Source organism: Canis lupus, chromosome 28 (genome assembly GCF_011100685.1).
Source record: "Canis lupus familiaris isolate Mischka breed German Shepherd chromosome 28, alternate assembly UU_Cfam_GSD_1.0, whole genome shotgun sequence".
In the NCBI taxonomy this organism is placed as follows: domain Eukaryota; kingdom Metazoa; phylum Chordata; class Mammalia; order Carnivora; family Canidae; genus Canis; species Canis lupus.
In genome coordinates, this window is record NC_049249.1 from 19,039,853 (window position 1) to 19,052,440 (window position 12,588).

Sequence of the window (12,588 nt, forward strand, 5' to 3'; positions counted from 1 at the left end):
TACTGTCGGGTACTTGTGTGGCTCAGTGGTTGAGCATCTGCCTTTGGCTCAGGTCCTGATCCTGGTGTCCTGGGATCGAGTCCCACATCAGGCTCTCCATGGGGAGCCTGCTTCTCCCTCTACCTCTATGTTTCTCATGAATATATAAATAAAAAAATTTAGAAAACAACAAATATTGTCTTCCTTGAGAAAATGACATCTCTCTCTGAAGAGGAGGTAAACTCTTATACCAGAAGCAGTATAATGCAGAAGAAACAATACAACTGCCAGCCAAGAAGCCTGAATTCCAGCTCCAGTTGCACTTGTAACTCTGCAGTGGGGCAAACCATTACCTTTCACTGAACCTTAATTTTCTCATCTCTAAAATTAGGGTGCAGTATATGGTAATCTCCAAGGTTCCTTCCATATGCTTCCTTCCTGACATTTGTGTGCAGGCTGAATAAACTTCAGAAAGCAAATATCCAACATGCTACAGGAGGACACATTCACCACAATTCTAGTTCATCTATTTACTCATGTCAAGGGAAAAGAGGGGACTTCAGATGAAAACCCCACCTTTTCCTCCATCTTGTCAAGGCTCATTCTGATTCTCGTTGACTGACTAGTCAGAGCTCTGACATCCACTCACAGAGACCCATTCCTTGGAGCTGCCTTTCAGAAATGATAATGATGTGCCTGCCTCTCACCCTCCTACATTCACAGCTGTTGCTCTGAAAATTAGGAGGTGTCAGGCATCTCACCACCTTAATATCCATCAACTTATCTTCACACCTCTAATCCCGGTGTAACCATAACAGATTTTTTTGTAGCTAGAGAGGCTGGCCAAGCAAGACAGGAATCACGTCATGAATAAGCAGCACGTTGAATATACAGGCCTTACCTTACGCTTGTTGGTAGGACACACGTAGAGATAGCTTAAAATTGTTTTCAACCCAACTTTATCATTCAGCTTCTCATAAGTTGTTCCGTAATCAGTTGACCTATAATTCAAAAGGAGCATTAATGAGGATAGAAGTATACGTCATTTGGCTGCTTGTCAGCATAATACATGTTGTACATAGTAGAATGGCTCTCAGGAGGTTTCTAGATGATTCATGTAGTATATAATGATGCTTCATTATGTACACAGTAGCATCATGTGAGTGGTTAACATTTGCATTTAAATTGAATTGGTAAAAATTAAAACTCCATCTCTTTACTGCTCCTTAATGTACGTACATGGCATACAGGATGTGCTTAATTTTAAAAGATTAAGAGATGAGGGTGTCTCTTGAACTGACCACAGAAATAAAGAGTTTTTATGTAGATCTGACATTTTCAAACTTTTGCTTTATCTTTGACACAGTGGGAAAGCAGGTTCTCCTAATTTATGTACAAATTATGTTTTCTTTCATGAGTCATAGAATAAATGGCGGGCCAGTCCCTTCAAAGGTCATTTAGTCTTCTCCTATTATTTAAGAGTAAGAAAACATCTTAATAATACATGAAATTTCACAATCTTACTCAGTGGCCTTTTCTGGTATTAACTAACCTGGAGATAGGAGGACGTTACTTCTTGGAACTGACCCTATTTTTTTTTTTTTTTGGAGTTTCATCTTAGTCTAGTCCTTGGTCAATAACTTATTAATTCTGACTGAATCAATGGGCTTTAATCACCATTTCTATCAAAGTTCATTTCATATTTCAAAATTGTAATCTCATTAGATCATCATTACAACTATGTATGTGCAGGAGGAAATAGTATCTGTATTTGAAGAAAGTAGTTGACAGAACATAAGTGACCCATTCAAAGAAAACAGCTGGAAAACTGCCAGCTAGCATTTGAATCCAGGTGTTCTGGCCCTAAACACTGTGTTGCTTATATATTATACCCCAGTATTTCTCTTGTTTATGTTTTAATTTAAAGGAAACATACAATTTCCTCTTAGCCTTTCTTTTAGATATGGGAGATCCCAATTCATTTATTCATTCATTTACAACGCAGAACTCCTAAAATGTACCAGACCCTACGCTATGTACCAGGATACAACACATTGCTGCCACTCTCAAAAACCTAACAGTTTATTTGAAGGGCAGAAATAAAAGGCTATAACGTGTTAAAGTTCAATGCTATAGATATGAATTAACAAGGCTTAGAAAATACAGTTGGTTTAAATACAAACACAAAAATGTAACTATTTTAATTCATTTCTGATATTGATAAAAGTACAAATTCCTACAGGCCATAAAGACTATGCAGAAGAAGTTTGTGTTAACAACCTCATCACCATGAATTAAGAATATATCCCGGACCAGGCAGGGGAGCAGGAAAGCTGCATAAAAAACATTTGATCCTGCAATTAAGGGATTAAGAATTTAATCTGGCTGGAGATCCAGGTATTTTCCCCCTAAAATTTGTATTTATAGATAATACATAACTATATAATAAATGATGTAATAAATTATATATAATTTTATAATTGTCAACACTTTATAGAATTAAAGTGATGCTCCAAATCAGTAAACATTGGAGTGTTAGGTAAAATTTCTTGAAGAACTACTACACTTGAAAATGGAAAATGGGTAGGGCTTTAGGAAAGGGAAGTAACCAGAGCATCATGAACTAGAGGGCACCATGTGTTACCCAAATATTAGCTGGCTTTCTTCTGGACCAGCCTGTGCTCTATCACAATCAAACACACTTTGGCTTAATAGCCAAGGATATTTGAAGAGCATTCAAAACTTCCACAGGAGATCTTATCCATGAACTACAACAGACTTCTTTAGATCCTCCTTCCATGTTCATCTTTTTCCCCTCAAACTCATGCAGATGTGAAATTTCCCCTGTCTAAGAAATATCTGAGACTTCCTTCTTCACTCAATCCAATCCTGGTGTTTTACTTATTTTTCCCTCACTCCTACTCTGGCCTCACTAGGTCAACTTTCTCTCCTTCCTGACTTGCAAGTCTCTGAAACTTCACTAGCCTTTCTCTAGCTCCCTTCATTTGATAACTTTTTCTAATCTTGATTCTAAACAATACTTACAAGTTCAGGAACAAAGAGATGCAAAAATCTATCGGGGGGGGGGGGTGGCAATGGGAAGAGGACAGAGTGTGCAAATACTGCCACATTGACAGATGCTACCAACCATAGGTGGACATCAGCAGGACTGTGTTGGATTATGAGAGAATGGTTTAATTCTCCTAGTAGGATAATGGGCAAGAAGGATAGAGAAAGAGAAACCAGCCCATGGTGGGGGCGGGGGGAGGAAGCAATAATGAGTTTCTTATCATTTCTATCAATGTGATCCTTGAGCTATTCAATGAATACATTTACATTCAAAATGTATACTCTACAAGGGCAAATGAGGATGACTCCATAAGGATTTTATATGGAATCACTTTCATGCTTGTGTGTGTGTGTGTAGCTCATGACAAGATGTTAACAGAGTGATTAGATCAGACATACATTAGGAACTTTGTTCTCAGAGAGCTTCTGATATGTTACTGGATACTTTCCCCATATTGTAACATCACGAGCCCAGATTCTTCAAGCTGTCTGGCACCATTGTTTAAAGCCAACTCTCGCCCCTTGATTTTTCAAAGCTCAGAAACTGAATCAAAACTTGTTAATTCTCAATTCCAGAAGAGCTACATGTTTAAACATTATGGCATTTATAATAATTAACAGAGAAAAAAGGATGGATTTCCACATGCCCCAAATGGCACAGACTAGCAGTTGTCCAAAGTTGTCCCACAAAACTATAATTAGATAGAAGGCTACATGCATCATGGGTAAAACTAACAGTCAGCCAGGATATATTGATTCAAGGGTAGAGAAGTGAAAATATTTAATATCTGCAAACCAGCTGGTAAATAGTTACTGCACTAAGTTCTCTGAAGAGCACTTCTGCCAGTCTTACCACATGGCCTCTCTCTTGGAGAACTCCTAGATTTCCTCACAGTCTAGCAACCAAAAGATTGAAGGTTGGCACAGCTGAGGGCCTTAAGAAATTTGCTCAGCACTAAGAGGAGCACCTGCTCTGATTGGTTAGTGCTTGTGCCAATCAGCCTAAGCCCCAGTGGAGGAGACAGTGACCTTGGAGAAGTTACCTCACCCTGGAAAGCAATTCCTAGTGCCCATCTGCAAACTCCCCTTCCCAGATAACAGATGCTTCCAGTTATCCTTGCATGGTCAACGGTGGGAACTGCAGCCCCCTAGGGATCTGGGCTCGGAAAGAACGGATGAGAGACAGACAGTTGAGCAGCAGGCTGACTGGTGAGCCAATGTACTGGCTGTTAAATATTTTAAGTATCATCCCTAGGTATAGGGGAGAGGAGTGTTATCCAAGATCAAAAAATGTTAGGAAATGCTTGATAAGGCAAAATTTAATGTTCCTCTACTTCAGAACTTATACATTTTATTATTTGCATATACATACACAAATTTTATTATTTTAATATATGCTGTGAATATATTCCATGCATATTCCATGAAGCATTTTCCAAACATATTTGATTACAGGATTCATTCTTGAGGGATATCTAATTAAATTAGTGTTCTGAGCAACATACTTTGGAAAAGCATATCAAAGACCAAAAAAAAAAAAAAAAAGGGCAAAAGAAAGATTATGAATCTTGGTTTTATAAGAATAGGGGAACAAAAAAATATTTAAAACAAATCAAATTTGCAAAGAGAAATGCCAGCCTATGTTAACCATAAAGTGATTGCTTTTGTCAAGACAAAAAAGAAAGAAAGAAAGGATTCTTAAAAAGATATGTCACACACAAAAATGTATTTAAGATGCATTTAAGATGCAATACAAACAGCCTTGAATTCTCAACTTGTACCATTTTTTATATCATTCCGAAACAAACATTTTTTCAGGTTTTATTTACAGGTTGACTTATATACAGATGGAAAACAGGGTTTCTGTCAACATCTATGCTGTGCAAGAAAACACTGAAAGCTTAAAAAAATAAGCATTTCCAGGAAAGTAAATATGCAAGTGACTAAATTATGGCATTCATGTTTTTGCTTTCGATCCTTAATCCTTACACTACCTTTTTATTTATTTATTTTTTAAGATTTTACTTATTTATTCATGAGAGACACACACAGAGAGAGGCAGAGACATAGGCAGAGGGAGAAGCAGGCTCCTTGTGGGGAGCCTGATGCAGGACTCGATCCCGGACTCCAGGATCACACCCTGAGCCGAAGGCAGATGCTCAACCACTGAGCCACCCAGGCATCCCTCCTTTTTTTTTTTTTTTTTTAAGATTTTATTTATTCATGAGAGACACACAGAGAGAGAGGCAGAGACATGGGCAGAGAAGTAGGCTCCCTGCAAGAGCCTGATGCAGAACTCAATCCTTGGACCCCAGGATGAGCCAAAGGCAGATGCTCAACCACTGAGCTACCCAGGCATCCCCTTACACTACCTTCTTTTTTTTTTTACACTACCTTTTTGCAAACATATTTTAAATAGTGACCTTTAGAACATTTATATCTTTATTTAAGTATTTACTATATTCATACAGCTGAAACAAGTTGCCATGATGGATGGAAAAACCACGTCCACTGCATGGCACCACCTACCTTCTAAGACTTTGGGCTCTCTTTCAGACGGCAGTGTCCCATCACACTCAAAGAAGGGATCAATACAGAGCATGACTAGTTTCCACAGGGAGTGGCAGAAATAAAAATGTAATTGTGTTTCCACTGCTATAATCATATACCATCAAATGAGATAATAGATAAGCACAGAATCCTTTGTAAACTAAATTAATCCATAAAGAGTACTAAACACAATGACTGGCATGTAATAGGCAATCTTTAAATGATAGCTTTTGTTTATCACTAATTTTTGTCTTGATTATTTTTGGTATCCTTACCCAGCACTTACTGAAACCCACAACATGAACCCACAAAAAATAATTTAGATTTGGCTTTTTTAGAAGAGAAAATATTCATGAAGTTACTACCATTTTTAAATGTAACGAAATCTAGTCTATCACATATTTTTTAAAAGATTTTATTTATTTATTCTTGAGAGACAGAGAGAGAGAGAGGCAGAGACATAGGCAGAAGGAGAACTAGGCTCCCTGCAGGGAGCCCGATTTGAGACTCGATCCCAGGATCCTGGGATCACAACCTGAGCCAAAGGCAGATGCTCAACCTTGATCCACCCAGGTCCCCCTAGTCTATCACATTTTAAAGGGTATGTGTCCTAGTAGCTTTGTGTGGGCCTTGAACTGGAGAGGTAAGGGTAAGAACTGGAATTTGAGAGTGAACGATTCCACATTTTGCTTCTATAACAAGTGTGCTAGGATTTCCTGAATGCACTATTATGCTTAGGAAACCTAACCGATAATAAAAATTAATGTTTATCCAGGTCCTTCCAATGTGATCTAAGCCCTTCACAAGCAGAAGCCCGTGAGATGGACACTGATATTAGTCACAGGTTACAGACAAGGAGGAACCAGGAGTATCATCCAGGCCACAGAATTCAGAAGATGCAGCCCTCAAGCAAGCTGCCACTTGAGAGCTTTCATCCTTAACCTCATGCTGCGCTGCCTCTTTCAAAAGCCACATGAAAAAAAGGAAACATATTTACAAAATCTAGTTTAGCGTTTCTTTGTCAAAGGAATATGAAGTCAAACTGTTTGAAGTTTTACATGGTGTAGACCAAAACCTGGCTTTTCTGAATATCAGGTAAAAGGACAGAGGGCCTGCCAGAGAGAATCTGTCATAAGAGAACCATCAGCAGAAACTGTCGCAATGTGGTAAGAAGAAGAGAAGGTAGGTCTTTCATCTGGTCTACCATAGCTCCTAAGAAGGCTAGAAATATGGAAAAAGTAAGTGGGTTAACTCGTTAATTATCTGATGATGCCTCATGAAGATTATCAAGATGTCACAGCTTCACAGAAAGAGTCAGTACTTGAGGTCAAAGAGAACCAGACACAGACACTCACATGCAAGGTAACCAGTCAGTCCCCTGGGTCCCTCAACAAATAAACTTCAGATGTGCTTTGGACAAATCATATCAATGATTTGTTTTTTTTTTTTAATGATTTGTTTTTTATCTAATAAATTGGTAACATGATAGATGCCCAACTCATAATCCCTCTGCCTTTTCTGCCTGCCCCCACCCCAGCCCACTCTAGCTGTGCTAATCTGTGTGTCTGGAAAGCTCTTTCCTAAGATGGTCTCCCTGTTTCTTTCTGAACATTGGTCATCCTGTATGAAACAGCATCTATCCCACACCTCCAGCACATTCAATTCTCTTTAGCCTCTTCTATTTCCTCTATGCATAGTATTTACCCCCATCTGATAGATTTCTACTTATTTTCTGTCTTCCCCCCTCCAGAATGAAAGCTCCATGAGAATAGACTAGAAAAGATATCTGTTTTGCCCACCACTGTCTTCCTAGCTCTCAGAAGAGTGCTTCAGACATAGCAGGCACTCATACTCTGCTCTTCACTGACTGGCTAACCTGCTGGAAGCTTGCTCTTCTTGTATGGCCAGCTGGACTTCTACTAAATCAAAATTAAGAAGCCTGCATAATCTGGCAAGGATTACTACAGTCCCTGCTACTAGCAGATTCAATCAGCCATGTGGGGTGAAGTGGGACTAGAGCGGGGAACATGTTCTACGCTCCTCTACTTTTTAATCAAGAAACCCCTGCCTAGCATCTTAGACTATTCTAAGTGCCAGAAGGGTAGTGGACATATGTTTGGTCACCCCCAAACCCCCAGGTCTCAGGACACATCATGTGTGTTCTCCACCTGGCACATCAGGTGTCTTCTCCATATGGAAGGTGAATGAATGCAGAAGCCTAATGGACACTCTTTCAATCAAGAATGAGCTAGGCCACTTCTTCAAAAAGGCTTTAGAAAGTATCCAGTAACTTGACCTCCTCTTCCTCTACCTTAGGACCCCAGAGAGGTAACATACCCTACCCCATACACACCAAGCCATACTGCCAAGATCACAGAACAAAGACCTGAGCTGCAAAAGGGAAGGAAGCTTGAGGAAAGGAAGCAAGGAAGCACTGGGGCATTACTTAAAGCAGTGCCAGTGAGAGGTCCCGAAAGCAGGACAACATTCTCTTCTAAATCAAGCAGCTGTGGCTTCTGTGTTTTGTATCTTTCCTAAAATCATTAAGAGCACCCACTTTCATTGCTCCTAGTGCATTTGGCAGCATAAAAATAGCTTCCGAAGCCAAAGGCGCATTAGCTGCATCGCAGACACTGCTCCTTAATAACTTAGGATGCATGAGGTTAAAGCAGTGAGAATAATTTAGGGTTTGGAAAATGTTTGCGAGTGAGTCGACATTTAAATAACTTCATTATCATTCATTGACAGATTTTTTTAACCTGTCAGTGCAATTGATATTTCTATTACCATGTTATAACAAACCCCTGCACATTTTAAATACAGTCACCAGATTCCATTAGTCTACCCACTGTCAAGAAAATATCTCCAAATCCATTTTTCATAATACCTCAAGAATATAATAGGCAATCTACATCAAACGATGACGTGGAGCTGAAGGAAATTGTCTCCTGCTTTCTAAGGATTTTGCTGTGAAATACGTTTGCCTGTCAGCCTAAACATATAATTTAAACGTGCTGCTGAGACGTTATGGTGCATCCTGAGCTGAACAAGCTTCCCTCTGTTTCTTGGATACCCTGAGCTTTTCAGGTTAATTTGCAGAATTAGAGAGAAGGGGGTTAAATAGTGGGCTTAGGGAGAGGCAAATCGATATGATAGAAAGGTATTCCTACTCTGCCACAGGTCACAGTATTTCCAATTTGTTTTGTAATTTTTTAAAGTATTTTTTAAATGTAAGCTATGGGTGCCTATGTGTCCACAGGTTGTAAAAGTTCCCGCTCATCTTTCTGGTCTTTCTGTGCCTCTGTCTTCTTTTCTTTGTTGGATTATCATGTTGTGTTCCTGATGTTTCTCTCTAGTCACACAGGGTAGCTGAGATAAGAACCTGAATGCATTTGACTGTGACTGTGTACTACTCCACAGAAAAGGTGGCATTGTAGTCCACAACACACTGCCACGTGTGCCGCGCATTTCCACTGGAGGTAAGACTGTTCATCTAGAACACAGAGAATACCAAAGATGGGGGTTACTTTTACCTCTGAAAGATCGTTCATTAAGTATAAAAATATCTAAAATCTGCACTGATTCCTGGATCTCTAACTCGTTTAGCCAAGAAAGGGAGGGCAAATAATTTATTTTTTTTGAGGCTTTTCTTAATATCTTTTTTAAATAAATTTATTTTTTATTGGTGTTCAATTTGCCAACATACAGAATAACACCCAGTGCTCATCCCGCCAAGTGCCCACCTCAGTGCCCGCCACCCAGTCACACCCACCCCCTGCCCACATCCCCTTCCACCACCCCTAGTTCGTTTCCCAGAGTTAGGAGTCTTCCATGTTCTGTCTCCCTTTCTGATATTTCCCACTTATTTTTTTCTCCTTTCCCCTTTATTCCCTTTCACTATTTTTTATATTTCCCAAATGAATGAGACCATAGGTTTCCTTTTTAAGGGAAGTTTTCTTTTTTGGGAGCAGGTACAGGGAAGAGTATTATCCTTAACTAGATGATGTCCGCGACTTCCTTCTCTCTCTCTCTCTCTCTCACACACACACACACACACACACACACACACACACACACACGCTTGTCTGTCTCCAGCGTCTCTATCTGTCGTCCTTCCACCTCAGTGCTCTTCCAAAGCTGGGGCAGGCAGTCACCATCCTGCTGCAGCTGGAACTTCTTGCAGGAGCAAACTCAAGCTACCACCCGCTCTTTCCCACAGGGCCAGTTGCTTTTGTGCCTCCAGGGCTTTACAAGTCCAACATCCACTGCTCAGCAGACAAGCTGGTAATGGCGAGGGAAGAGGGGACTTCCTCCTTTGTATCTTTCAAGAGTTCACTCCATAGTCGCTTTCCCTGGGACACCTCTCCTGGCAATGCTAGATGTCTAGCAGTCTTCACTCTTTCTTCAGTAACATCCCAGATCCCTGCACGTTGTATTGAAGCTGTCGATGCTCACAGCTTTCTGTGTTAACAGACTATGTTCTCTGAAGGCAGGACTAGTTCATATTTATCCTTTCACCCTTCTTTCTGCCTGCTTCTCTATTTCAAAGCTGGACTCAAATATCCCTTCCTTCACTAACTTTCTCACACTCCTCTGCAGAATGGAGCTCAAAGTCATCTGAATGTCTCCTACATTGTTTTTATACTCTTCTGTGTATGACCTTTTCCGGTGCTGCTCTCTGTGTCTGCTACCACCTACTAGAGAGGACGGTGCATTAATGCTTACTCTTCTCTCTCCAACATCGTAGCTGCTTCTTGACATCCGGAAGGGGCTCAAATCATGTTGCTGATTGAATTGAACAGCACTTCTCTTAAATGTTCTCCTCTGTTATTACAGAATATAATTGGAAAAATTTCACATTGGGTGATTGCATTTCTTTTTTGCAGGGTGAGGGGGCAAGAACAGTTCAGGGCTCTCCTATGCTGAGTTTATGCCAGGCAAGAGTCATTATGAGAAATATAAGAGAATTTAGGGGCTTACTTAGGAAGAATTCATACAAACATGTATGTAAAATGTATTATACATTATTAAAGTATTCTGTATAACTATAGCAATGGAAAACATAAACATTTATGAGTTACACAAAGATAAATTTGTGGGGGCATGTCTATTCAGCTTTACCAAGGGCTCTCTCTTCTGATATGATCTGAATCCCCTGGAATTAGGGATCTAATGCATAGCATGTCCATCCTCATGCTGAGGTCACATCTTCACAGGCTACATTACCCCCCATTCAGAACTGCTTGCCAAATTACTTATGAATAATAATAGTGAACATCTATTGAATACTTAAAACATACCATACTCTGGCTGAGCACTTTACAAGGACTGGCTCACTTAATTCTCATGGCATTCCATGAGTTAAGTACTTGTATGATTCACATCTCCCAGATGAGGAGATCAAGACTTTGAGAGGATGTCTGACTTGCCCAGTGCTATATGGCTGCTCATTGCTTCATGGCAACAATGAGTAGAGTCCGATTCACACCCAGGCAGTTAGTCTCTGAAGCCCGGATGCTTAATACAGAGATGTAGTGGCTCATGCATTGAAATTGTGCTCTTTATAGAACGAGAGTATGTCTGGAAAAAGGAAAAAAGATGGAATTTCCCAGCCAAGCACACAGAACTTAGATCACCTGCCTTTCAAACAATGAACCACCACTATGTATAATATCTGCCAGTTATAATCCTAAAGTCAATTCTGTGTTTGAATGAGGATCCCCCAGGCCAAGCATCTAATAAACCAAGACTCAAAGGTATTAATGGAACTAGGGAGCACTATGGACATTCCTTCTGGTTGTGGAGAGTGCCGGGCAGGAATTGGAATATGTATATATAGCCTGTGTTTTACCATCCTTGTCAGAAAATGAATTTGAGCCTATAATTGCTTATTGTCACATGTGATTCCTGCCAGAGCACTTCACTCTCTTACATGACACCGTGTTTGGCTAAAGAAGCACTATAATTGTCCTGCCTGGGGAATATGCAAACATTAGTGAAACTTATTGAATGAAGCCTATGTCACTCAGTCCTCTTAGCTTATCAATCAGAACATGCACGTGAAAACGATGAAAAACATTTTCTGGAAGCATAAGCAACTTAAACATTTAGTGGTGACAATAGGCTTTACTTGGTTCCCTGATTTTTTAAATGATCCAATTATCATCAGGTGTGGAAGTTCTCTGGGTATCATGATCTAAGGCCAAATTCTTAGGGTTTATCTCCCATGGTGGAGGGAACCTCAGCCCCATATGATGGTACATACCTGAGCTTTTGCTACCTTCAGTTTTCAAAAAGTTAAGTGAATGAAAAATGAGTGAGATGCTTCCTCATATATAATTGGAGTGGACTGGTCTAGCTGATCTTTAGCCTTGTTTGTAATATTCTAGAATTCCTGTAGCTGGAGGTGTTTGAGGGAACTCTACATCTATAGGGAAGCCTATAACACACTTCTGAGAAGCAAAGCTTAGAGAAAAATACCATGCCAAAATTGTAGGAGACAGCCAGGGGCTGAAGTGTTGAGATGGAGGTATATCCTTTGCTTGTTACATCCTATCTATTTTCTTCTTCGTTTATTTAAAAGTGAAATGATTGAGTCTGGCCAGAAAATATGGCTTGTTCGTTGTTACATACCACTGCAATATCTTATAATATCACCATTTTTGTGTTCCAATTACTTTCAGGAAAACTAAAGATTCTAGACCATTAGAACTTCAATAAGGTCTTAGAGATGATTTAATCTCTATTCAATGGTTTTCTTTCCTTCCTTCCTTCCTTCCTTCCTTCCTTCCTTCCTTCCTTCCTTCTTCCTTCCTTCCTTCCTTCCTTTTTAAGAAGTAGAGAGTTTAAGCCCTACTCTAGTTATACATTCAACATATAGGAGCTATCCTCATTGAAACACCTGTCCTCTGCTCCAACCCACGTCCCCACCCATACATATCCTAGTCTTCCTCTTTTAATAACTCTAACATTTTCACACAACCTCTGCAG

At 39.8% G+C, this 12,588-nt stretch overlaps 1 protein-coding gene across 1 annotated transcript in view; it reads right to left on the reverse strand.

The window, feature by feature from the left end:
- SORCS1 (sortilin related VPS10 domain containing receptor 1) overlaps positions 1–12,588 on the reverse strand; it is a 499,230-nt gene that overhangs the window by 228,692 nt on the left and 257,950 nt on the right. The window contains 1 exon segment of the mRNA XM_038578743.1: positions 881–980. Coding sequence (XP_038434671.1) covers positions 881–980 — 100 coding nt within the window.